Source organism: Amphibalanus amphitrite, unplaced genomic scaffold (genome assembly GCF_019059575.1).
Source record: "Amphibalanus amphitrite isolate SeventyFive unplaced genomic scaffold, NRLGWU_Aamphi_draft 000084F_arrow, whole genome shotgun sequence".
Taxonomy (NCBI): domain Eukaryota; kingdom Metazoa; phylum Arthropoda; class Thecostraca; order Balanomorpha; family Balanidae; genus Amphibalanus; species Amphibalanus amphitrite.
The window spans coordinates 251,934-279,573 of record NW_024881580.1 but is presented as its reverse complement, the minus strand read 5'-3'; the positions used below and the strand labels follow the sequence as shown (position 1 = coordinate 279,573).

Below are 27,640 nucleotides of genomic sequence, written 5' to 3'. Positions count from 1 at the left end.
CATTTCATAAGAGTCGACTTGCTGCCAAAGTAGCATTGGACTTTAAGTCTGTGTGGGAAATCCTCAAGAGTTAACAGCGAGTGACATGCTTAGAAGTGTGCAAGCTCTCTTCTGAATTACATAAACGATGCCATTAGGATGATGCAGTATCACCATATTGATCGGTGAGGATTTAATTAACGAAATCCATAGTGCCTGCATATGAGGATATCATGGAACCTGGGTGAGCGGAGGCTATCCAGATATTACTTTTCTTGGAAGCTGATCACCCACTTCTGGTTAGAGGTCGGACGCCGTTCAACGTTGAGGTAGTTTCATTAGTTGTAGTGTGACCCCTAGGGTTTCTTACCGTCGAACGAGATTTGATTACCCATGCTGGAGTGACATTTGACGTTCTGACTATCGATCAATATTTTCCGCTGCCTAGTGATTTACGTAGGCCCGCCGCCCATTTTCTTGTCAATGGCGTTAGGAGGGGTGGATGCGAGGACGGAGCGGTCTACTCTGTCGTGCTCTGTCCGTAGGACAAATACTTGTGAACACAGTTTTCTACTTCTAGTCTGATTTTGTCCCACAAGTCTATTCAAAAAGTTTTGAGGGTATCAAATGCCCCTCCCTTCTCCCTCGATTCTCGATTTTATACATGATATTGGAGTAGTACTGCTACTTACGTTGCAAGCTACGTGATGAAAAGCTGTTAATAATTCTCCTCTGTCTAATGAAGGCTTCATGGTGATTACTAAAAAGCTAAAAAATAGCACTTGAATGCCTCATGAAGTCTGCTTTTCATTTTCATCTTGAGAAGATGTGCGCAAATTGCGTTTTTACTGAATTGATTAAAGTGAACACTTAATATCATCAGTAAAATGGCCATTGTATTTTATTGGATAGGCTCAGCCCCTTTGGTGGCCCGGCGACTGCTGCTGTTGACTCTTTCGTATAGGCACGAGGTTAACTATTCCTTATCACACTTGAATATAACGCAAGCAAACTGACCGTGAGACAGTTATGGCGGGACTGAGCCGGGTCGATAAAGGACCTTACACCAGCACGGCACCGCGCGGGCTCGCTGGAAACAGGGATCAGATTCGGGCCAGAGGGAAGCCGTCGGCTGTTTGTTTAGCCCGGTTATATACACAGGTACCTACGGGTGTTTACCAAACCAAACGTGATCAGTCTGATTAGCCGGGATCGACTCCTGCCCGGAGTTGAGGTGGCAGAAACAGCCGACGGCAGTGCAACAGCCACACCAACTGGGTCGCGATGAGCTGTTGATGCTGATAAATATTAACATTAATTATGGAAAACAGCAATCTTATTTGCATTAAAACATTTTCGTTTGCATGTGCCTTCGGTGCGCTTGTGGAGCGCGACCACCCATCCATTGTCACTGATTTTCTTACGAGTGGCAGCCTCGATATAGGTATGCAATCGTAATTATCGGGGGACTTTAATGCCGGCTAACATTAACAAGGACGTTTACATCGTCGTGTTATACCGTGGTGTATTCGGTCCCGAGTCCGTGGCATTCCGCAGTGTTATTTCTCTTCCAGCTTGCGGTTTTGTAGCTAGAGAAGGCCAGAGACGACGTTAATTTCGATCTCCTGCATATCAGATACCACTTATTCCAGTGTGCCGACTGCCGACCACCACCCCATGGCTATAAAGTTACTTCTCCCCGTACAAATGCATGTCACAGAGTCAGTAAATAATCAGGGCTGCTATGTGGCGGCGGCGGCTGGGAGTGGGACCGTGCCCATCAGTCGCAGTGGCCGACCTGACCGGAGTCTACAAACGAGTGGTGGCTGGCCGGTCGATGATCGAACACAGGGGCGGAGCGGCGCAATCGAGCGCGCCGGTAACTGAGGAATCCAGCACGAGCTGCTGTCACGCGGCGGCCGGCCGCTCATTACGCCGAGAGTGGCGGCGCCGCGGGGCTTTACACTGCCGCGGCCGTGCATGGCCCGGCACGACACCCTGTCAGTGCGCCGCCCGTGTCACCGGCGGCGCGTCACGCCACCGGCCTGGACAGCCGGGATTAGGTACACTTCAGCGCGTTATTTCGCGCCCTGCTGCAGGATATTTGCAGCGTCGCTTATTGGTTACTAAGGGGAACATTCTTGCTCATTTCTCTACCGGACGTCGACGTGGGTTTCTCCGACACCCGAGCTCAGTCGGGCGCGTATACAATACCCGTGAGTTACACCGTGAACTCTCCGACCTCGGCCGTCGGTATCGGCGTGTATTGACGCCTGGGAACGCGACCGCTGCCGACAGCTGCGAGCAAAGTGTTCAGTTTACTGTCCAGTCGCACGGGTCTCTGGAAATATCGGTCGCACGCAGCTGTGCACGGTCGGCTGGCGTGTCACCGTGCGGAGAAAGGTCTCAAGTCTCCGCATCTCGGTACGGAACACGGATGCGCAACGTTCCGGAGATTTGTTGTTATAGAATCTTAGCGTATCCGGAGAAAATTCGGCGCCAGTACCTAGCTAATACTTCTACTTAGAACTGAACGATCCCGTGGATCATGGCTTCAGCTCTGGGTCCGCGTAGCAATGATCAAATGGACACAGGTCATCCTTTCCTTCCGCAATAAGATAAGTGGTTGCTTCCGCTTCCCAGAGGTATTAGGTACCTACTTTCCCTCGATGCTTCCTTCATTTTACCTTTCTGGCTCCTGCACCAATGCTTCGTGCTACTAATAGGCGCAAAAGGAAAATTTAACGGTTCTGTGCCAACATGACTGAGATCGAAATAAAAGTGCATGAGGGGTAGATCTCAGACCAATGGTCAGTCAATTCAATGTAAGACCTCGGACCGATGGTCAGTATATGATTAGGTCGCTATATCTTATTCCAATGGTCAGTTTGTGTTCACTTCACCAACCCCGGCCCGAGCATATGATAATAAACAGGACATACGCGCTCGATCTCCGTCCGATCTTGACGTCCCCCCGGACGGATCGTGGGAGCGCTCAGCTGCGGCGTTCGGCAGCATCTCCGGACGAATGGGCGCACCACACCCGCCCCACGCCTCCCTCGAGCAGCTATCAGGGCAGCCAAAACACCGACACGTCTCACACCGCTCTGACGGGGCTGAGATACAGGGGACTGGAGTCGGCCTCCGAAACGGCGCCGTGTGGGTTTGAGAACGGTTTGGTTTGGTGGTTTGGTGACTGGGAGACGTGAGTAAAGCTCGACTTGACCAAGTTTTTATACATTCCTTGTTGACCGGCGTAGAAGTTGAGACAACCCTTGGCTCATGGTACTGGCATTCCCAACCTCGCGTTTAGAGAGTGCGACAACATTTTTGAGAGGGACTATGGGAGGATGGTTTGGATAGATGGCCAATAGTTGTTGACCGGCGGCCGAAGTTGTGGATAGGATGATGCCGTATGTCTGGCTCAATGGTATCACTTTGTGCGCGAAACGGACAACTTATGACATATGGCCCTAAATACCGTGCTGGATCTAATCAGGCACCAATGATGTGAGTGACGATCTGTCACGGTTAAGAGGTACTATATGTGTTTCACATAAGCTTAATTTTACACATGGAATAGCAACGAACTATGCTTAAGTTTATTTTAATTTGCACAATCAGTTCATGATACTTAGCAATATGTCTTTGCTTACCAAGAAAAGCATTTCGATCACGAATTAAGAACTATAAGGGAACAAACAATGCACAGTATTATTTTGCCATGCACTTACAAAAGTTACTTGACAAACCTACACATCATCCGATAATAAGATAGACTGATATGCACGAGTGAATTTCGTTATTGGCATTTTCATCCGGAATACCGGAATACCACAATTTCCGGTTTCCAATTTCCAATTTCCGGTTAGTACGAAGAAGCTCACAAGCTACTCACAATGCGCAAGAAAAGTTGCACCTTCTGGAGGTGAGTAGCTCGTTGGGATTACACGCCTCGTTTGCAGTTGTTAGGCGATCTGGAGAGGTGCTCGGGAGTCGGGAGGCTCAAACCCGCTCTCCACCTGCGCTCAGCCTAGGTATTGCTCTGAGCAGCTACCTTAGGCTTTATTGATCAGGGGGTCGCCAAGGTCAGCCCGGTGGCTGGTGTCGTATCGAACGGATCCCGGGGCGAGTGACCGGTCGAACTTTACGCTGCCGGTGACTAGATGACTCTTTAATTGGTCGACCGGTCATTGGTGGCGGGCAGGGTCACGTGAGGGTCAGCCGGGCGCGGTGCCGGGCACGGGACGATTCAGGATGGTTTCAGGGTGATGATTGATGTAATGCCATGGCCATCATAAGAAAAGTCATCACCTGACATGTGTCGTCACTACTGGCACTGGATGTCACAACTGCACTGGCTGTCATTTATATTGTTATCTGACGTACGTATTCGCTGTCACGTAATGGCAGCGACATAAATTCAACGTCTTTCCCGAATTGAACAGGAACTACCCGATGAGCTGAAGAATGAGCGATGCATTACGGATTTCTCCGACTGGGTCTGGGACCCAGTAACAGCAGCTGCACGCCATGTGAATATCTTAGACCTTTCAGTGAATATTCACGAAATCGTTTGGCACAGTCCATGGCGGCAAATCAACTATTGATTCCTTCGACGGGTCTGACGACCACCAGCTTGTTTTTCCACCTGGCTCCGATCGTTCAGTCCTTTGTCGTCGGCTGACTGTTGCCAAACTACCCACTCACCGTTCATCAGTGTCGACTTACGGCGCTGAAAAAGACTACTTCCTGGGTCGGCCGTGCGAAGTGGAGTTGCTGAGTGACTGAGTCTCTGGGTCGGTGCAGCTCGCCGAGCGGCTGCGGCGGCCCGTCGGTGCCGGCGGTCGAGGTCGGCTCCGGCGCGCCGCGTCTATATAAACGTCGTGCGTCGCCTGGCGACCTCAGAGACTGGTCGACTTCGGAGCAGAAACAGCGCCGCGCTCGGCGGCCAGAGGACGAGTGCGTGCGTTTCACCTGTTGATTAAAGGTGGACAAATTAATTGCAGTCTTGTTATTGGAGGACTTACGAACGGTTCGAAATGATTTACGTTAGAGAAAAGCCCAGGAGACGGATGAAGACCCTGCCGTCCTGTGAAGACCTGTTGCTGTCGCTGCTGCCGCTGCTGGTGGTGACTGCCGTGTGGCTGGACGCCGCGGCTGCCAGCGAGTTTCCTGAGCGCGAGTGCTGCGACTCCATACCTCCACTGCCGGCCCAGTACACCACATCGCCTGCGTCTGGGGTGACCGAGCAGCCCAAGACGAGCACTTCAACAACGGTTAGACCGACAGGTGGGTATACACTGTTTGTCATCACTATCGCCGTAACCTCGCTACTGCTTGGTCGTACTTTGGGGTAGGAAGCATACTCGTTGGTAGCTGCTGGATCCGGGACTGCAGGTTGTTCAAAAAGGACGGTTCTATGGGTCTTATTCCCATATTTTATTCCTTGCATAATGTTATTTATTACACTATGGTAAAGCTCATGTCGGCGACCTTCTTATTTTGCATAAAGCGATCATTTGCGCGTTTCATCGCCTTGCTTTGCAAATATACTTTTTTAAATAGCATGCCAAACTAAAAGCAGATTCTGTTGCAGTCGCGATCTTTTTTTTTCTGAAAACGCTCGTCCAAAACATGGATATGATCTTAGCTGCGGCGTGGAAAGGTCAACGAGCTTGATGTTGTCAAGCAAACAGGTGTAGGCCTAGGGCAATGCAGTGTTAACTCCGACTCCGGAGTCGGAGTCGGTTACATCTTGCGACTCCGACTGCGACTCTGACTCCGGAAAGAATTGTCGACTCTGACCTACTCCCACTACAACTCCGACTCCGACTCCGCAACCCTGCTTTAACCCGCGCCACGCAGTGGTAGGGACAGAATCCCGTTTTTCGCAAATAGCTTCTAAGCGCGTTAACACGCGCACCGACGGGGGGGGGGGGGCGGATATCCGCCCCCCTGAGGTTTTTCGCGAATAGCGGGAAAACCGCGGCGCGTAGCGGCCGCCGCAAAATTTGGTACGACTATTCTCTCATCAATTTTACACATGGTGTGCAAGTTTGAACCTCCTAACTTTTAAGGTCAGGTCACCAGGTCACTTTGAATGACCCAGCCTCAAGTCACTTTTTTGCAACTTTGTCACCATGCCAGAGCTACAGTAGATGGCGGAGGCCTTTGAAAGTCGCAGGATGTTATTAGGACATTAGTAGCTACAATTTTTATATCTCGGAATTTTGATATCGGTGACCTAAGGTCAGGTCATTTTCTCGACCTCCCCATTATAAGTCAATGGGGGAAAAATCAACTCCCTATTTTTACCACTAAAACGGGTCGGAATAGCCCCATATACCATACATGACTTCATATACGATCAACCTTCACTACCTTGAGGTCTGTTTTGCTGTTGGGTAGCTGTAAGGTAATGTGACGTCATCAGAGGACACCAAAGGTTTTTTTTGCCAATAACTCCGTACAGGAACAAGATACAGCCGCGCGGATGGTCTCATTGTGTTCAGCTCGTCAAGACGCATCGAATGATATAGGTACATGATAACCTCGAGGTCACGTGACCTGAGGTCAACCTTTGACCTTGACCTTTCGAGGTCAACATATATATATATATATATATATATATATATATATATATATATATATATATATATATATATATATATATATATATATATATATATATATATATATATATATATATATATATATATATATATATATATCATTCGATGTGGATTGACGAAAGAATCACGATGATGCCCTTAGTTTGTTCCTGTCTTAACTAATTCGAAAGTTATTCGAGAAAAACTCTATCCATATCTTAGCGCCGCCATTTTGACTTTTTCGACCCCTGTGACGTCATCTTTGACCTGACCTGAAAATGACCTTAATAAAATTGTAGACCTTGTCCGTGCGTATCCGATGCCGTTTACCGCTTGTCGCTATCTTGCTTCGTTCTCGAGATCTCAGGGGGGGCGGTCATCCGCCCCCCCCCCCGTCGGTAGGGGAAGTTGGGGGAACGCCGAAGACTTTTTTTCTGACGCCCGTAGCACGCAAGGTAGACAACATACGCTATTCTTGTTGGCGTCATTCGAGAGGCCAGTCTTTTGCCTTTCAAACATACCAGGCGCATTTGATGAATTCGCATACCGTTAAGCGCACAAACTAAAAATATCAAAGAAGTGACTTTTTCGGCGTTGCCCCGGACTGCGGGGAAAGCCGAAAATGGGAGAAATGATCTACTGGGAATGCCGACATTGATGTTTTGCCATTTTATCTCAAACTTTATCCAGAATTCATCAAAGCTGACACACGTTTCAAGAGCTTGAGGACGCGGTGCACACTGGAAGTTATAATTGTGTGATATAATAAGAAAATGCCAGGTAAATCATTCCTTATAGGTAACAGGCCGTTGTGTCGGTTGAAAGTGTAATTTGTGTGACTAAAAATACGTGTTGCTATTCTACAGCAGTAAAGTCCACGTAGCGTGCTTTTAACACGTGCGTAATCGCACGTTTTCGGCATTACCCCAGCCAGCCATACTTTCATTTGCAGGCCCATAACTTTTCAACGTGCTGTATAAATTTCAAATAGGCAGCACACTTATGCAAAGACATGCTAAAGATTACTTGACCGAATTGGCCAGACAAACGGTAGCATAATGAGTAAAAAATGCAGCTTCAAAGGCGCATGTAGTACAAGGGAAACGTACCTTGAAAACGCTCTTGGCGCCCTCACAGTCGAAGTATTCCGAATGACGACTCGTAACAAACATGCGATAATTGTAGTCACTTAAGCTTCAGAGCATCACTGACAGGTGGCATCCATGTTTTACGGTTTTCGAAATATCTCGAATTTCGGCTTTGCCCCAACTCCGGCATTGCCCCAACTTCCCCTACTAAGTTGGCGGAGACCCTCGTCGGCGCGCGTGTTAAACCGTGACGTCAAACTTTCCGTACCTTATCCTACATTGATTCTACATGTTACCTACCTGAAAATTCAAACAAAATCCGTCGGAAAATTTGCTGAGAAAATGATGTTTCAGTGACGCCATGTGACTTCATTTTCACTTGTAAACTGCCAAATTTTTGAAGTTCTAATATGTTCGGTTTTTAGGGGGGAGAATCTGCCCCTCCCCCTCAGCAGGGCGCATGTGGCTGAATAGCCCAGCGGGGCACGGGCTAAGGTGCCAAAACCGTCACGATAATAATTTATCCGTAATCTGCACGTTCAGGTGATACTCAATTCCTAGAGATGGTGGTAGGGGAAGGTGCCCAAATTGCGTTATACTTAGCTTATCAACTATTAATCGTTAAGGGAGGGGTGGAGAGCTGGTTAACGTCTTCTTATTCGTAATTTGATTAATTTCTATAAAAAATCCTTACCACACTTCTAAAGTCAGCCGTGAATTGTATATCGAATTTCTAGCAAACCCTTGCGAAAGGCGCAAGTAGGGCACCCCTGCCCAAAAGCGCCAGTACCTTGCCCCATTTGCGCCACCATCTAAAGACCTTCCACAAAAGCAGATTTTGAATAACGTCACGCCTAAGATTAGCACAGACGATTTCCGCGCACGCAAATAGTTCACCTTCCCCTATACGAGCATATAGAAACGCACGCATTATGCCAAATACGTAGGGGTCGTTTTGCGCCCCATTCTCAACCCCATTTCAGAGCCAAGTATCTTCAAACTGTGGAAGGTGTTTGAAAGACCGATAACAATAAATGTGAAAAAAAATCTATCATTTTTAAGCTAGGTCGAAGGTCAGATCAACCGTGGCCATCAATGGATGCAGTATACTGATTTTGAGATTGTTGTAAAATGCTATCGTTGTTACAAACTTTTTCAATAAAAGTCAATAAATTATGTTGCAGGTCAAGGTGATATCTATATGGTAATCATGACAAATAGCTTAGGTATTTTAGGTCACGTCAGGGGTCAGTACTCAGTATACCCTAGTCGTCAATGGTCACCAATGGAACAATTTCCCAATAAAAATTTATTAGAAATAATTAATTAGAAATAAAAATTTGACATTAAAAAAATCCAATTAAAACGTCAATGGACATTTAATATGAAAAATTCATGAATTCGAGATTGCAAGTTTCTTTGGAGACAAAATGCAGGGTAACGGATGCAAAATTTCCGGTTGTCAGTATTTAATAAAAAACAGAATTGAATCAGAATTGAACGATGCTTGGAGTGTTTACCAATGTTGTCATCCGAAAGAGTTTCATTTTTCCATTGAGTTGGATGGAGAGGTTGCATAACTGAACCGACCGTATGTCAATGATATGAAAACGAGTAATATGTTTCATGCAGCCTCTCACTAGTCTCACTTCTATAAATTGATGAAAGTCCCAAAACAATCATCAATTCTACATATGTGACTAAAACGAGCATTTACTTTTCCTAAAGTGAATAACTTGACGTAACCTATTGATCTGGATTAGGGATGTAGAAAAAATAATTAGGGAAACACGAATTTGTTCTAACCGGCGTGTGACGGTTCGCACCAAACAGGAGATCCGTGGCTACTTTTTATGGTGCAGATGAAAGATGAGTTACTGGTCAGTTACGGCAATTTGCTTGTTTATGAAATATGCAGTTCATAAAGTTCCTGAACGCTTACCACGAATCCTGTCGCTCGAGGTCCTACTTTGGTATGACTTTGGGCAGTTAAAAAGACGGTTCGGGCCGCTCGGCACCTACTAGTTCTCGCCGAACTGCGGTCAGAATTTTGTTACCGCCTCCGGGTAATCCTCGTTCCAGGTGCTCGTTAACTTGCGTCTCTCTCCCATCAATAGTAAACGAACTATGTCCTGTCTGCTCATTTACTATACGCTACAGCCTACAGGTAGGTACGGTGAAAATGTTCTTGGACGCCTTGCGCTAGCCTATTTACTTCTCGTCCTGCTTAGCGCTTTTCTGGAGCATGGGAAGTGTTTCAGTACGTCTCTTGGATACGGCCGTAATATGGCTTCTGTTGGACGTAGCAACAAGTGGCAAAGGGTTTCCCAGAACTCGTCGCAGATCGTTACAATACTTCTTAGAAGAATGTGCTGTTGTGGACATAAAACGCTGCACCTTGTAACGATAACAAACATAGGCACCTACGATGTTAAGTTAATTAATTATGCTAATAAAGAGTTCGCTTATGACTTCATCCATTTCTCTCTTTCGATTCGTTCGCTCCTTTCAATATGCTGGTGTGAATGCAATGAAAGAGGCATAGGGAACTATTTATAGTTAGGACATCTGTATCGGAGATGCATAGAGAAAACTCCACCGGGGAAATCTCGAGCAGTGCGGTTTCTCCGTAAATACCGGAGGAAGATCTCGTACGGCTCCGAGGCCGCGGAGTGTGATCCGGGCCGGTGGGCTGGTCTGCAGGCGCGGTGCAGCCGCCGCCGGGGGTACCTGTGGGGCAGTGTCGGCCCGCACCACCTCTCCCGGCGTCCAATCTGGTCGGCTGGGCGCGGCTGGCCCGGGGCGCGACTGGGCAGCTCGCCACGCCGGCCCGCCGTCTCATCTCACCGGTACGGCCGCCCGGCCACGAGCCCCGGCCGGCCGGCGGCACCTGGCCATGAACATCGAGCGGCGCCGGGGCCCGGCTGATCGGAGCGGCGGCGCCCAGCCCCGGCCGTTGAGCCGGTCCGGCGGAACGATGAGCGGCGCCGCACGCGCTGTGCTGCAGACCGACCTTGAGACGCCAGCCGCCGCTTCACCGAGCTCGCAGGCTGCCGCTGGGCTGCAGGCTCCGGCAGCTCCGTCAGAGTGGCCTCCTACTGAGACGGAGGTTACGGAGAATGAGCATTAGCGGAAATCAGGTTTGTGGGGGTTAACAGTTCCTGATGAAAAGCCTCCAGAAACAGTGCCAAGGAAGACGACCACAAAGGCATGCTAACCTTCATAGACATTCTCGCAGGTCGCTACAGAGCGTTCCGCGTTGCCAACCATTTGATGAATAACGAGATTGTCTTCAGAGGCGTAAGCTGAGTTTTAATTTCTTGTCCATCGAATGTCGGCTCAAAAAGCAAAATATTGCTTAATTCTCCAATGCCCTGGTCCTTAAGTCAATAAGGAAGCAGAGGCATGGTCCCCTTCAGAGAAAAGCAACCTCCGATTGTCGACCGTAGAGTGCGTTTGTTTGTCCCACCGATAGCGGTACGGACCAGTTCGCCAATAGTCAACTGTTACCGGGGTTACACGAGCAAATAAATGCGTATGAGGAACGGATTTTCCTGTTCGCTCAGCATTGCGATCCATTTGTAATAGGTACGCATTTATTCTCCTCATGTTTCCCCGGTCTGTGAGGTACAGGGTCTTTCATAATGAATGTTACTTTTAAAGGACCTATTTCTCAGGACATATATATTCCTCATGTGATATGTACCATCACATGAAACAGAAACACATTAGCGTTCTTACACACACAACTTTCATTTTAATGCTCCTTGGGGATTTTCCACTGCATTGCCTTTTCTTAAGGCACACGTTTCGGCCCTCAAACGAAGGTGTCGCACCCCGCGCCTCACAACGTCTGAGTCCAGGCTTCCAGCAAACCTCTCCACTGTGGTTCGCAGTGGATGGTTGCAGGTGGGTTTTGTCTCAGATCTGCCAATGCGACTCTCCAAAACCAGTAGTACAGCGGGAGATTTCAGGGCTCCGTGGTGGCCATAGTCGCCCGGTGAGGCGGCTGATAACGCGCTCTTCGAAATTTTTTATCAGCCACTGGCGCACAGCTGCCGTGGTGTGCACTGTGGCACCATCCTGATGGAACCACAGGCCGTCTCTTCGGACCTTGTGCCTGACCTGAGGCCAGAGGCATTCCTTGAGCAGCCTAAAGGTAAACCACCCCATTCAGTGTTGACCCAGGGGAAAGCCAATGGATGAAGACTTGTCCGTCGACCGTAATCCGTAATGCGTTTTGGTGGTGTCGGCATACTCTGCTTTTGCGTGAAGGAAAATTTGCGTTTTGTATTTCTTATTTTTTGGGACAAAACCCTATTCGATTTGCAACAATACACAAATAAAATTCGCGCACAAGTGATAAATTAAGAGCTCCTAATTAGATGTTCAAAAGTAACATTCATTATGAAAGACCCTGTATGTATAGTGTGTGGGGGGTGGATGTGTGCTTGTTCCTTAGTTTGTTTGTTTGTTTGCGCCAATGGTATTAGTTAGGACTAGCCGTCGATTGTCAGCTGTAAGGCGCCAGCGTGTTTGTTTCCAGCGATCGCCGTGAGGACCAGCCCGCCAGTTACGCATGTCATCCGTAATTTTATGCATTACAAAGCGATGTGCTTGTTTCAGCGGTATCGGTGAGAACCAGCCCGCCGATTGTCGACTGTAAGGTGGCCCGCCAGCTGTGCCGAAGGAGCGCTGCATGTCAGTACATCACGTCCATCATCCCGCGCCTCTGTGGACCCGAGCTGGGTGAGTCCCCTTCACTCACTGAGAACGCTATAGGCTGGACGTTATAACTACTTTATGAGGGAGTGATCTTTTCTCCCTTTCTTCATCCACTTCTCTCTTTTCTTCTTTCTTTTCCTTCATCCCTTTCTCCCTCTCTTTATTTCCCCTTTCTTGTTCACTCATTTTCACTCCAGTCCATTGTGGAATAGATAATTTTAAAGCAAAGAATTCAGCTTATCAGTGACATTTTATGTGTTAACAAAAGTGCCACTTTTTGTCGTTCGCATTTTTCGCCGTGCACTTTTTTGTCATTATTGAAAGAACGAAGCGTGTCGTTAATCATGACTGTATCGTTCTTTTTCTCTTTACTTCAGTGTCGTGCTCGACGGTGACGGTGACCAAGTGTCGGGCGGCTCTGAGGACTCTGGTGGCCTTCCAGTTCTTCCAGCCCACGTGTCTGTGCAAGGAGCAGCGCGTCGACCCCGAGTGTAACACCTACCGCAACCTGGTGTTCGACCACCCCTGTCTGAGCGTCAAACAGCTCGGTGAGGCGGCATACTAAAGACCCGCTTCCTAGACATTAGTCAATGGATTGGTCCCTACCAGTAAAATTCCGCTGTCGCTTAGGAAGCTTCATTTTTGTAATTATTTCGGCTATAACCTCTTCGTGCTACAGATAGACATGCACGCTTGATCTGTTTTGATTACTCACGCTTAGAAAACTTTTATGTAAAACATTTATAATGAAACGACATAAAACACCTATCTCGTAGCCGGAAGGAGCCATGCACCTGTACGATTGTGCATGCTTCGGCAATGGCCGACAGACACCCTGATAGCCATTTGTCCGTATGTTTCAGATAAGGACCCGTTTCCCACGCAGGCCCTGCCTACCTGTGAGTACGCTCTGAACGCGTGCCACCAGCAGCCCAGCTGCTCCAGAGTCTATCACGACTACCGGCGACTGTGTCCCTTCTCCGACGGGACGTGTCACATGAAAAACAGGTCAGCCGGCTGTATGTACTTTGCTGATGGGATATAGGTAGGAACGCATAGCGTGTTTTGTTCTGTAGGACACAAATGTTGACTCTCAATATGCTCTTGTGGTGCCGCGCTCAGTCAGACCTACACAGGACCGTTTGGCATCCGCTATGATTCCTGATAAGGTTTCAAATAAGTAAGAGCCTTTTGCTTCTCTATCAGGTCCATTAGCTGATTAAAATAAGCGATGAAACGCCCAGTGTTTTGTGGAGCTCAAAAACCCCCGAAAGTCTGTTTTGTGTCGTACTTTGGCGTACTGTGACGCATCAAGGATGTTTGTGTAATTGCCATCGCTGCAATGCGTATGTTTTGTTCGGACTTCAGCTCTGCGTGCAGCGATGCCTGGATTGCGCTGAAGAAACGGAGCCCGTTATACGGATGCATTTGTACTGATTTTCGCGACTGGAACTGCGAGAGAGCGTTCAAAGCCGTTCATGAGAATCCTTGCATAGGTATGTTGTCGCTACCCGGCGGTGCATGTCGTCAATTGCAGTATAGTGCAGTAATGTGCCAATCACATATTGCATGCTGTACTTTTCAATGTTCTGTTTTGTGTACTCTGAAACACTTGAACGGTAGTGACTATTAGGAATTTCAATGTAGGAATATCAAGGATGATCTGAAGGAAGATCTACTTTCGAAGGTTTAAGGCAACGTTTACTTTTTTAGACCGCATGTCAAGCATATTTGATATCCAGCGAGTACTGTCTTGTTACATTTTGTAATTACTTCAAACTCCAAAGAAGCTATTTCATTGCTACGGTGTATGCGATCCTAGAAATAGATAATAAAGATGATCAACTAAGTATGAAATTACACAGCACTGCAATGAATTCATACGCCTCCTTTCAGGTTCGGAAGCGCCATTCTAATTGCCTTGAGCACCAGCACCTTCTTCAGCACCAGCACCGGCACCAGCACCAGCACCAGCACCAGCACCAGCACCAGCACCAGTCCAAAGGCTGTCTCGTGTGTCACCATCCTGCGCACCTGCAAGCGTAACACCCTGCCGACCTGCGTAACATCACCAGCACTACGGCACCTGCACTCTACTATGGCACGGAGCACCGGCACCCCTGTCGCACCTCGTGGCATGCATCGCAAACCGGCCCGTGTCGTTCATTAGTAGTCAGCTTCCCAAGTGAGAGTGTGCGAGCCGCCATATTTATGGAATTCCGTGCACTGCACTCGTAATCCCCAACACCTGGGTCGGGTACACTGCTCATTTCCTCTCTCATCTCATCTCATCTCATCTCTCTTTCTCGCTCTCGCTCTCTCTCTCTCTCTCTCTCTCTCTCTCTCTCTCTCATCAATAACATCCCTAGTCACCCCAGGGCGTAAATATTCCCATCCGGGTGGACGTTCACCTTCCCACGGAGCTCGCGCTCGACATTTTGCCACGCACCACCCCGCTACCCCGTACGTCTCCCCCTCCCCCATCCCCCTGCGAGCGCTATACCTAACGCACTGTTGTTACAGTGAGCGGTCTGGGAGAAGCCGAGGTCTCCCGACCACTGGCTGACCAGCAGTTGGTGGTTCCGCTGTTCAACCTGACGTCAGAACGACCTTGGTCATCAAGTATTGAGAGGACACTCTACGGGCCTGAGATGGACAGTATGAATAATAAGTCTGAGGAGAACGCCGTCAAAGAAAAGCAAAAAACTACTGGTAAGATAGCTAGGCTAGGACTGTTAACATTTTTACCGATAATAAACTCCTACGCCATTGCAGCCTGCAATATGCAACGTTTCCTTGATGCATGTCAAGGAGATTCAAAGTAAAGGCCATTATGCTTTTTATATATCTCATATCTTTAGCCCCTTTCGTAATCCTTAGCCCGTTTTCTCTTTTCTCCCTTTGTTGCACTTCTCAGAGCCTAGCTATTGTTCACGATCTATTGAAGGTCGGACTTTTGCATAAATTTAGGTATGACTTTTTCATTACGTGAGATAGCTTTCATTACGTAATATTGTCAATTCCCACCTACACGAGCATTTCTGGTATGTATATCATTAAATAAACATACAAAAACTGATACGGTGTTTCTGACAGCTGCCCTGCTCCCTTTGCTCCAGCCAAGCTTCCATCTGCCATCTCAGCCGGTTCGGTCGACCTGGAGTCGGCCGGGCCGGTGCTGCAGTCGTCCTGTCACACGGCGCTGGCCAACTGCCGCCGGGACCGCCGCTGCCGCTTCCTGCTGGAGCCCATGTTGAACAGCTGCGCGGCCGACTCGTGCCACCGCCAGCAGTGTATGAAGCACATGCAGGAGTTCTACGACCAGTCAGACAGCGTGCTCGTCATGGACGCCGCACTCTGCGTCTGCCGGTGAGATTTAGCTAATTCAGCTGTTGCGTTTATTGCTTTACCAGCAAATTGAAAATTATTACGAGCCTTTTGACTTTGGAATTGAACTTGAATCATTCTGTCATGAGGCAGACTTACGCATTGCTGATGTGTTGTTATTGCCCCAGAGTTCAATCACTCATACTAATGATGGCAGTTGCACAGAATCTTGGATTGACCACATAGTCTGTACAAAGAGTCTTTACTCTCTCGTTCGTGCTGTTAGGGTTGATGTGTCGATTATGAGTTCTGACCACTTCCCAGTGTGTTGTGATCTGGAAATCATGACCACCGATCCTATCCCGGATTCACACGAGGCTGCTGAATCTGATCCTAGGTGGGTAGTTGATTGGTCTTCTGTTGACGAACTTGGTCTGAACAACTTTGCTATGGCTGCGAGGGAGCAATTGTCTAATATTGACGTACCGTTTGAGGCTATATTCTGTGCTGCCACTGACTGTAGTGTAGCCCACAGAGAGGCTATCAATGGTTATTATGAAGCGATAATTGATGCTATTAAGAGTGCTACTCTTACTACTGTGGCCAAACGAGCGCATGGTAGCTGTAAGCGAACAATCCCAGGTTGGACCGAGTTTGTGGAGGAGAAACACACCTTGTTCGGTGATGTTTACTCCCTTTGGTCCCTGGTTGGAAAGCCCCGTCAGGGCTACATCTACAGCCAGTTGCGAATGGCTAGGTCACAATTCAAGTATGCGCTTCGTTTTTGTCTTAAGAATGAGAAAGAGCTGCGAGCAAAATCACTAGCTGATAAATTTGCTAAAAACCCGCGCGACTTAGCAACTTTTTGGAAAGAAGTTCGTAAGCTTAACGCTGATCCGCCACTGGCCCAGTCTATTGGAAGCGTCAGTGGAGAGAAAAATATAGCGAACATGTGGAAGGATCACTTTGCTGATATTCTGAATAGTGTTGATGGCGATGACTGTAAAGAAGGTGTTCTGAATCAGCTTCGTAATGATGGTGAAGGTGCTGATATGTTCTCGGTTCCTAAGGTTTTAGAATCGATCCATGAGCTGTCGTCAGGTCGCTCTCCAGGTTGTGACAGTCTATCTGCTGAACATTTTAAGTTTGCGGGTGTTCCATGTGCTACGCATCTATCGTTATGTTTCTCGATGATAGTGAGACATGGCGTCTTGCCTCCTTCTTTGTCGAAGGTGATACTTCGCCCTATTGTGAAAGATCGGACAGGCAAATTGACTGATAAGGATAACTATAGGCCAATAGCTTTGGCCACGGTGAGCTCTAAAATACTGGAGCGGGTCATACTCACTCGATGTAAAGCAAGTCTTCTCACTAGCGATCATCAGTTTGGATTTAAGGAGGGCCACTCCACCGATATGGCTGTGTATGCGTTAAAAGAAATTGTGGACCACTATTTGCGCAATAGGAGTGCAGTCTTTGTCTGTTTTCTGGACGCTAGAAAGGCGTTTGATCGCGTGAACCATTGGACTCTATTTGATAAGCTGTTGAGTAGGGGAATGGATAATAGCGTTGTAAGGCTCCTCGTTCGGTGGCGAGACTCACAGAGGTATCATGTGCTTTGGGGTAAAACCCTCTCTGAGGAGTTCTCTGTGACGAATGGCGTAAGGCAAGGCGGGATACTCTCTCCGTACCTGTTTAATGCTTATACCGACCAGCTGTCAGAAAAATTGGACTTGAGTGGTGTAGGATGTCATTATCTGGGGAGTATAAACCACCTATATTATGCGGATGACATGGTGCTCCTATCCCCTACGCCACAGGGTCTGCAAAAAATGGTTGACATTTGTGCTGACTATGCAGGGAATCATGATATTGTGTTCAATACCAAGAAATCAGTGTGTATGTCGATTCTGCCTCCACTGTTTCGAAATATGATCCTGCCTGATATTGTGCTGTGTGGAAATGTTCTAGCTTATGTTGATCAGTACAAATATCTTGGCTTCCATATCACCAGCAGCCCCAAGAAAACTGATGATCTGGAAATCCAATATCAGTATCGTCTTCTTTGTTGTCGGGCAAACTCCCTGATCAGGAAATTTGCAATGTGCTCATATAATGTGAAACGGTACTTATACTCTACGTATTGTTCTAATGTACATGGTGTGCATCTGTGGCATTCTTATCGCTCTTCTGTGTCAAGGAAATTTACTGTTTGTTTCAACAATGCAGCTAGAATGTTCTTTGGTTATCATCGTTTCTGTAGTGCGTCCGACATGTTTGTGAATGAAAGAATCGATAACTTTATGGCGATGTATCGAAAGGCCGTCTATGGATTCATGACTCGCCTGAGCCAGACGGACAACCGAATCGTATCCTCCCTATATGAAAGTGATCTGGCATGTTATTCATCGATTCGGAGAGCGTGGTGCTCTGCCCTGTACAGTGGTACAATTTTGATGTGATGTGACTGGTACTGGACCTCGAGTCTGTCAAATACAGTTATCTCTCTCTCTCTCTCTCTCTCTCTCTCTCTCTCTCTCTCTCTCTCTCTCTCTCTCTCTCTCTCTCTCTCTCTCTCTCTCTCTCTCTCTCTCTCTCTCTCTCTCTCTCTCTCTCTTTCCGTGAAATGCATGCGTTTCGTGTAGCGCAAAGTCGAGAAGTGAATTGGAAATGCAATGCGAAAAGAACGCTTATCTTATGCTAACATCTGTTACAACAACAGTAAATACTAGTGCATTAGTGGACAGAAAACTATGATCCTGAAAGTGCTGTGCTCGTATTTGCAGCCGGAGCGACGCGGGCGAGTCGGGCTGCGTGGCGGCCATGCAGCGGCTGCACCCGGCGTGCGCCAGCCAGCCGGAGGGCGGCCGGCTGCCGTCGTGTCTGCGGGTGGCGCGCCACTGCCGCCGCCAGTGGGACGGCCGCTGCCGGCCGCGGCTCGAGCGCTACGAGCAGGCGTGCGCCGTGGACGTGGTGACGGCCCGCTGCGCCGGCCCCAGCCAGCACTGCCGGAGCGCGCTGCTGGCCGTGCTCGGTACCGAGCTGCACAGCCACTGCGGCTGCCACGACGCGCCGGCGGCCGGCTCCACGCCCGGCCAGCACAGCTGCCACGACTGGGAGCGCCTTCTCTGGGCTAACCCCTGTGTCGGTACGTGGACCTGGACTGTGGGGAGACGCCTGTTTTGTCAAGTACATACAAATGTGAGCAATCTCATGTATTGGCATTATTGCTAAAGGTAGACCAATACGTAAACCTCTGGGCTCTGAGCTGGGCTACCGCCAGAGCTATCGAGCGGCCGCCCCGGCACCTGCCTCCGCTTTCCGGCTCAGTCACTGGAAGTTATACTGTCCCGCCTGACGTGCCTGTATGGCGGCACAGTCTACCAGGCCAGTCGCTTTACCGCCGCGACGGCCGCCGCAACCGTATTGGTGGAAGGTCCGCAGCGGAAACGAGCTAACTCGGGCTTCATCGCGTTTTCAGCTGGCTAGAGCTGTGTTCCAACTATTTTTTGCTTTGACCGCATGCTTCCTGTTACTAAAATGTCTGTGCGAGCTTCGGGGTCCAACCAATTGCTTTGCTCGAGTGGTCTCTGTCATCTATCTGCATAGTATCTTCTCAGTTCTCATACTCCCCTGTGACCTCTAAACATTACAGGTCGCGCCTAATATTTTGAATGATAAAACAGAATGCTGTTTCCGCTGGCTTTTAAGTTTGAATTTGAAGTCAAAATTTCCCTAGCAACTCCACCTTTTCCTTCTGTTGATTTTTGCTTGTTTTCGGTATTCTTTTGTTTCTTCAGAACTGAACTTTGTAACTTCTGCATAGTTACGAAACTGATAACAAAGTGGGCGAAACTTACTTCATGCGGAAAGCATATTTTCACATAGTTGCGGTACTCTCCATTTCCGATTCCCATGCCCCAAGGAAAGATGTTACAAATTTTGTGCATGTCTGAGCACCACAAATGTTATCCAACATCTCCCCGGGTGATCTGTCCCAACAGAATTATCTCAGCGGGAGTACCTTCTGCGCCAGCCGAGCGGCAGTCCCCTGCACGGCCCTCCGGCGCCAGTTCAGCCCCCATCCAGCAGCCGGCGGAGGCAGGTAGCGCTCCCAGACAGTCAGAGACTAGTTACGGACTCTGCCGCCGATGACGCCACCGTCGTCCCAAGCCAGCCCCACTGTGTGGTCAGAAAACCGGGACGACCCGACGACTTTATCCTCGTAGGAGCAGGAGTGCGGGTAAGGAGAGTTGAAATCGTTTGTGATCCGTAACGTCGGCTGCATTGGCTTTTACACCAACGTCAGAATATTCAATTTTGTTCGAACATGATAATTTCGTCAGCTTCATAGAGCTTTTAGAGGACATTTCTTATCCAATGTCATCAATGATGTGTTCATGGGTGTAGGAGCGCCAAAAATATTGGTGAAGGATGCCACCTGAGCCTTATGAAAAGGGACAGGACCGTGCCAACCAACACGCACAGTGCAAGCGGGGGGGGGGGGCGAATTTCGCCAACCCCTTGTTTTTCGCAGATATCTTACGCCCTTATCATCCCATTAACGTCAAATTTTCAATGCCTGCCTAAAATTGAATTGTGCATCTTGCCATGACAGCAAGATGTAAATCAGGGCCTCGGCTAAGGAATTTTGACTACTGGGGCAAATGGTCAAAGTGTGTTAACCCGCGCCCTGCTGGGAGGGGGGGGGGGAGGTTTTTGAACACCCACCCACCCCCCTGCGGTTTTTCGCGGATATCTGAAAAACGGCGGCACCTTATCATCTATCAATGTTATACATTTTGTGAAAATTTCAGATCAGGGTCCTTCAAGGTCAGGTCACCAGGTCGCTACAAGTGACCTCACCTCATAAACACATCATAAAATGTTTCAATGTATGCCATAGCTACACCAAGTGACGGATCGCTTTGAAGCTTTCAGCAATTGATAAGTGCAACAGTATGTACAAAATTCGGAATTTTCATATCGGTGACCTAAGGTCGGGTCAATTTGGGACCTCTCTAGGTATTATAAGTCAATGGGAGAAAATTCAAAACCGTCTTTTCGGACGAAAGTTATTCTAAACACTCAAACACTAAATTACAAGTAACTCTGACACACTGAACATGAAAACGGCACCCGTGACCCCTGTTTATGCCCCTGAGGTCATCTCAGGTCACGAATGGTATCCAACAGTTTTTTGCGACTAACTTTTGAAAGAGGCATGCTAGAGCGATGAAAACGCCTTATATATGTTCAGCTCGACGATACAGATCCACTAATATGCAACATGACAATGTCCGCTCAAATCATGACCTTGACCAGAGGTCAAATTTCTAAGTTGAACTTTCAATGTCAAATTATAGTTCATTCGATGCGTCTTGACAAGAGGAACACGATGTTGGTAAAAGAAAGCTCGTGCAAGGCTTGAGTCAAAAGTTATTGCAGAAAAACTGTTCCCGAAAAATCGTCTATTTTGGCAGTTTTTGCCCCCTGCAGGCAAAACCGTTGACGTTAGGTCAAATCTGAGCGAATTACTCAGAAAGGGCGTTAATAGGGCTATCGAATGCGCTTTTCCGTGGCGCTGTAGCTCTATTGGTTCCCGAGCTATGCGTTGGCTTCTTGGAAATTGTCGACATTCGACCTGGAAATCGGCGAAATTTTGCCTTCAATGACCTCTGGTGACCTGACCTTTGACCTGACCAAAAAAGTGACCGAAGTGATTTCGTCATTATTTTTGGCGCTCTTTCGAACGCCGCCTTCCGCGTATCGCTACGTGGCCCAGGAGCCGAGTTAGAAGGGGGTGTTCAAACACCCCCCCCCCCAGCAGGGCGTGGAAATCCAGGACCCCCAGCCGGGCGCGGGTTAAAAAACAGACATTTGATCAACCGTCGAATCCAGTAGTTCTAAGCATAGGTAGGTGAAGACACCCCCTTGCATTGTCCAAGATTGGTGAAGGATCCTTCACCAATCTGAAACTTTGGTGAAAGGTATCCTTCACCAAAGAGATACGTTGCTACACCTATGGATGTGTTTCTTTTCTGGTGGCAGTACTACCGTTTGAAGGGTAATTCAGACCCGTACCGAGACGAGAAGGACTGCTCTGAGCTGTGCATGTGCCACGGCCGCGGCCGGCTCGTCTGTAACGTGCTCGACTGTCTGGAGAAGCGCGAGTGTCAGTCGTCACTGGCGCTGTACCACCACGGCACGGCCGGACTCGTATCCTACCAAGAGGGCTGCGTCTGCCACCATGGAGACTTCATCTGCGCCAGACCTGCAGACGGTGCGTTGTCACAATTAGGATCGACATTTTATGCATTTTCCTGTGGCTCTCAATTAAATTGATCAAAGTTAAGTTGGTTTTCAGACCCCTCCTACAAAACACGAAGCCTAGAATTATTTACGAGGAGACTCTTTAGCTCTGCTTTAGCCAGCCATTTGTAGACGCCGTGCCCTTGTGAGAACACCTTTTTATCGTTATTGTTTCAAAATTTAATTTTATCATCTTACGCGTAAATTCACAAAGCAGATGACATGCTTTGTCTTTTTCAGATGACTATTCGCTTCCCTTTGGTGTGTTCCTGTTCTTGGGGTACAGTCGGGCCGAACAAGACATGCTTTATCCACACACCCACAAGACTATTAGACAGTATGTCGTCGAAGAGTTGAAGAACATTCTCGACGTTGTCCTCAAGAGACAGGACATGGGTGCTCAGGTAAAGCTAATTATTTTTGTATAGCATTTTGATTTAGAAACATGTAGAATGCCGATAGAAATATGAGACTGAAAGGTACAAACGCATGTGTATCTATAGGTTTGTTGGTTCTATGGCTTTGGCAGATTACATAACAGCAGCAAACAGAGCCAGATATGCTATATTATTTGATTACTTTTAATTTTAACAACTGTTGTTTCAGGATTGGCAGTGCACTCTTTCGGTTCATGAACATTTCGAGTCAACCAACAATATCATCATTCAAGCGAGACTTCGGCCTGAACAGAAGTTACACAATCGGGCTGTCAACCAGGAAATTTTGCGCAGAGAAAAGGTTTGTATGCAGGTATTGCAGATTGCTTTCATAGGTAACTACGAAAGCAACTACACTGTAAAAAAAGTTTAGCACCATAGAGGTACTTTTCAATTGACTAATTTTCAGTACCCTAGTGGTGCTAAGCTAAGCATTTTATTCGTACTTAACTGAGATCTAGTTTAGTATCAAGGTGCTAATATAAGTACCCATATTTGTTTAGCACCCGTGTACTAAATGTAGTACCCTACACCTGCTAGACCAATTTTCAGTACCCTAGCGGTGCTAAACTTTAAAAGGTGCTAAGAATAGCATGCAGTTAGTACCTTCCGTACTCACATATGAACCGTTTTAGCGCTATTGTTACCCCACGACAAGAAGAATAATGCTAACGAAAGCATTGGGGCTGAAAGTAGAATATCTATACTAGTTAAAGCTGCTGCATGAAAAGTTAGCAAAAACTGCTTTCTTTAGCAGCACATACTTTCACTAGTTACTGCAAAAAGGACTAATCAATTACCAAAAAGGAAATTGTGTAAGGCCGAAAAGACGTGCAAAAAAGGTTATATCCTAGATAAGTGATAACTACAAGTCTCAATGATTGTGTTTTGCATTCTGCAATATTCCCGTGTAAGTGCATCTTTCAAGCATCCAACATATTATAAAATTAAAATATAATAATGGAACATTTATTAACACTTCATATCATCTGCATGAAAAACAAATGTAAATATATACACAAACAAACGCACGGGAAATAACGAAAGGTCGCTCATATACCTGCACACTCGCAGTGACCGACGATTAACGCGAGATCGACTGGGGGAGGCGGGGGGGGGGTCGTTGAACCGACGTTCCGTTCATGGCCATAAGTTCGACCTCATCCACGACCAGACGGCGTTTAGTGATAGACGGAACCGGAGACCCCGTGTTGTTGTCGTAGTTGTCCTCCATTGTAAGTGGTAGTCGACGGAAGAACTGACCAGGCCCCATGCCTGGAGCAAAAAAAAAAAAACTGGATCAGTTCCAAGTTTTTTTTTCTGTTGGGAGCTATTTTCGCAAACAACACAACTTTCCTTCAGACCAAGAAGCGCGATTTGCCAAATTCGGAATATGAAGCACTCAAACAATATAAGATAATGTCAAAAGATACAACGTGTCAGACTCACCAAAGTCGATCAACGTCGGTGTCGGTGGCATGTGTCGGTGGCAAATGCTCATGTACCACCCGGCCCCGGAGCACTTCACTTCACTTCACTGCACTGCTGCACTGCACTTCCCTCCACCTCACTGCCTCCCGGAGCAGGGGCACGCACTCCCATGCCACGCACGACGGATTCCACCGATAATAGCTGATTTAAGCTATCATTCCAGAGCTATCACTCGGTGGCATGTGCCCGGAGCACTTCACTTCACTTCATTTCACTTCATATACCGGAGCACGTGCACACACTCCCACCACGACCAACGGACTCCACTAAAATGGCGCAACACGTGGCCGGAAACAGCTGGCACGCGCATGCGCAAATCGCTCTGCGCCGTCAAAACGTGCTAAAGGGCTGGTGATGAGACTCCCAGAGATTTGTAAAGCAGGGCTTAGCTACTTTCTTTGGCGCCAATTTCAAATTTGTTTCCTCTGTAAGCATGTCCGGTTCTAATATGATACTAACGTAAGCACCATATTCAGCATTACCAACTTCTAAAACACTTAAAATGGCTCTAATTAGAAATCCAGCTTGAAAGAGCACTCACTGATGGACTGGGTACTAGCAGAAGTAGACGTTAAGCTCAGTAGAAGAATAGGTGATCTAAACTTATAATATTTGATGGGAATGTTAGCTATCATTAGCACAGTATTAGCACCATGCTTCTTTGTAAATACGTCGTAGGGTTCTTTTGACGCTAAAAGGTGCTACGAATAGCAGCAGTTAGTACCCCAAATGCTAAACTTTTTTTACAGTGTACATACCTAGTTGCTTGCAGGAAAGTCCTTGCTACTGGTCATTCGAATGCAAACAGACGAGCATGGCAACTATACTCGTATTCAAACATTGTAGAACGGCTCAGAGTGATATGTTACTTATAACTATTCAATCTTGACTATTTTAAATTCCAGTACTTAAAACGGATCTTGACTTTGATAACTTTATCTGTTAAAACAGTTCGGATTACTCATGACATCTATTTTCATATTAAACATATTTTTGGGCAATTCGCGATGATGCATTTTTGACGTTTTTTTTTTCTGCATTTTCAGTCGGAGTGCTCAGGCCCGTTGCGTGAGATCAGCCGGATGATAAACCACCGAGAGCCGGCCGTTCTGTCGCACCCGCTGCTATCTGTGCTTAAAACGTCGGACGTGGAGGTAACCATTCCTGATCTGTCCGGTGGCCGGGCCCGCTGCCATCCATCCGTCGCCCTACCTGCATTCTCTCTACTGCTGCTGCTGCTACTTGGTCACCGATCGACGCCTACGTGACGTCACCTCCAGGTGTGATGACGACACACAATCGGGGATTACGTCACACGCAGCTGGTCGGGCTGTGAGAGGTGAATAGGCTCACGCCGGACTCACAGTGAGATACGGTTTTGGTAAAATGGTGTCAAGGTGGGACTGCTGTCAGACTTTTCTTACTTGGTGGAAGTTTACGTCTGTGGATTGCGTTAATGTCAACAGGACACTTTTATGTAAGTATTGGTACGAAAAACGGTGACGAGTTGCATATTCAAATCCGCAACCGTAAAGCCGACGGCAATTGTATCTCGAAACTGTATTTTCTCGTGGGACCTGTATCGTATAGAATGTAAATATTGCCATCGCTGTGAAGCAAGAGACATTACCACACCAGCGAAAATTATGCGATGCCTTGCAGTGTCGATATGAGGCACGGCCTGAGATTAGTACCGATTTGACAAAGTGGATACTGAATAAGGCATCCATACAGACTGCAGACGTTGTGCTAAAAATCAGGCTTTGAAAACATCAGCTCAAGAGCGACATATCATATCGGAAGGTGTCTATTTTGCTGACAGTGAGTCTCAGTTAGAAACATTGCGATGTGCTTGATGGATTGTCTGGCTTCCGCTGCCTGCTACAGTTTGTTGTACATTATTTTGGAAGGTTGTTTGTATTCCGTATTGTACAATCTAAATAGATGTAACGAGTTTTCTTTGAGCTCATAGTACAACACATGAACTACCTATCTGCATTCTGCACATACCTGTAGGAAATGTTTCTTTACTTCTTTTGCTGACTGACTACGGTACTTGTTTGCAAGTTCTTTTAGGAATAAGATATATTAAAGCTGTTGTTTCAAATTTCTCACAAGTAAATGTATGATGATGATGTGAGTATGTTGTAAATATAAAACTAGGATTGCGAGTGCCGAGTAGCTCGTATTTTTTCTAATTTGATAGCGGATATAGAAGATCAAGTGATACAGGAAAGGGAATAGTTCACTTCATCGAAATTAGTTTTTTGCGATGGAATTATGATTTTTTTGCCTAAAATGATCAGCAAAGAAAAAAGAATATTTTTATTAGAAATATTATTTTCTATATTTTAATATAGGAGCAACTATATTCTATATAAATTATTGTTTGACGTGGAAGCTTATTACGCGTTGAGCAATCATTTTGCATAGTTCAAACCCATTGGCTGAAAGCAGCATGCTGATTGGCTGACGCCAAGTTGAGGCTGGGGTGGCTGCATTCTGGGTTTGTCTTCAGCATTCAGCAAGGCACACTTTCCTCAGCAAGACACGTTTCGGGACGAGAAATGGAATATCTTTGCCTAGGGTGATTGTTGGGCCGTAAAAGCTCCTGATTGTACTTGTCTCAGCTCAAGCTACGGAACCGGTATTCCAGTTCAAAACCCCATGTTAAAAGTGAACTAATTCCTTCCAATAACATGATAACTAACTAACTTCCAATAACAGGATAGCGTTTCAATTGAGAACTTTTGCGTCGGTCACGGCTTTTTATTGTCAAAAATAAACTAGGAGTACACAGATCTGTGCGATGTGTATGAACCTCTGAAAACGAGCGAAAGGTAAATTAACATTGACCAATCAAGACACACTTACACTCAAAATACTTGTCCCAATATACTGAGCAAATGATGTTAAAAAGTCAACAGCTGTTTTATGTGTCTTAATCACTAATTGTGGTGCAATTGCTGCGCTTTTGTTAGTTTGCCAGAAATATGACGAGCTCGCACATACATTGAGCTTTTTGTGAGAAGCCAAGCGCCGTCTAATGTTATCCAATCTATCAAGTATACTGGCTTTTGCGCTGCTGCCGCTGGCAAAGGAAGATGTGTCTCGCGGTGGATATCGTTATAAATTGGTGAAGGCGCTATGACACGCTGTTATTTATCGTGCATAAACTGGCGCAAACCTATCATGGTGAATATTGGGTACTGGGCGTTTTTCACATTGTTTGACGTAATTATCATTTTATGGACGCTGTGGAAGCTTTTAGGTACTGCTGTTACTATGAAACACAAATTTGTCTGCAGCGTCTGTTGAAAGCCATAATCGCATGCTACATTGGTAGGTAGCTGTATTAACACATCGGACACAATAAATAGTCTGAACTAGTGATGTCAATTACGGAAAATCGGAATACCGATACCAAACCAAATACCAACCAAAACCACAAGAAAATACCGAAACCAAACCAACTTGGGAAAATGAGGGAAATACCAACTTTTTACCGATTTCTTAGCCTCTTATACATTAGTGAGGGTTTATGATACCAACAAAATACCAAACACATTACGATTGAAATACCAAATACCAAGTTGGTATCGGTTTGGTATCGGTATACCAAAAAGTTGGTATCCGATTGACATCTCTAGTCTGAACTATCTAACCA

General features: G+C 46.9%; 1 protein-coding gene across 1 annotated transcript; it reads left to right on the top strand.

The window, feature by feature from the left end:
- The first annotated feature begins 5,021 nt into the window (after positions 1 to 5,021).
- On the top strand, positions 5,022 to 25,931 carry LOC122379758. Its single transcript, XM_043362196.1, has 13 exons — positions 5,022 to 5,271; positions 12,308 to 12,430; positions 12,784 to 12,954; positions 13,270 to 13,414; positions 13,775 to 13,902; positions 14,930 to 15,118; positions 15,526 to 15,775; positions 18,520 to 18,881; positions 19,738 to 19,976; positions 21,785 to 22,016; positions 22,286 to 22,449; positions 22,652 to 22,783; positions 25,020 to 25,931. The coding sequence occupies exons 1-13, from the start codon at positions 5,022 to 5,024 to the stop codon at positions 25,239 to 25,241; spliced, it is 2,607 nt and encodes an 868-aa protein (XP_043218131.1). The 3' UTR covers positions 25,242 to 25,931.
- The last annotated feature ends 1,709 nt before the right edge of the window (positions 25,932 to 27,640 follow it).

What these genes read in the sequence shown, in the direction of transcription:
- LOC122379758 (XM_043362196.1), top strand. Translation starts at nt 5,022, where the DNA reads ATGATTTACGTTAGAGAAAAGCCCAGGAGACGGATGAAGACCCTGCCG. An exon ending in TCTGAGCGTCAAACAGCTCG is followed by an intron (nt 12,955 to 13,269) that starts GTGAGGCGGCAT and finishes CGTATGTTTCAG; the next exon opens with ATAAGGACCCGTTTCCCACG. An exon ending in AGAAAAGCAAAAAACTACTG is followed by an intron (nt 15,119 to 15,525) that starts GTAAGATAGCTA and finishes CCTTTGCTCCAG; the next exon opens with CCAAGCTTCCATCTGCCATC.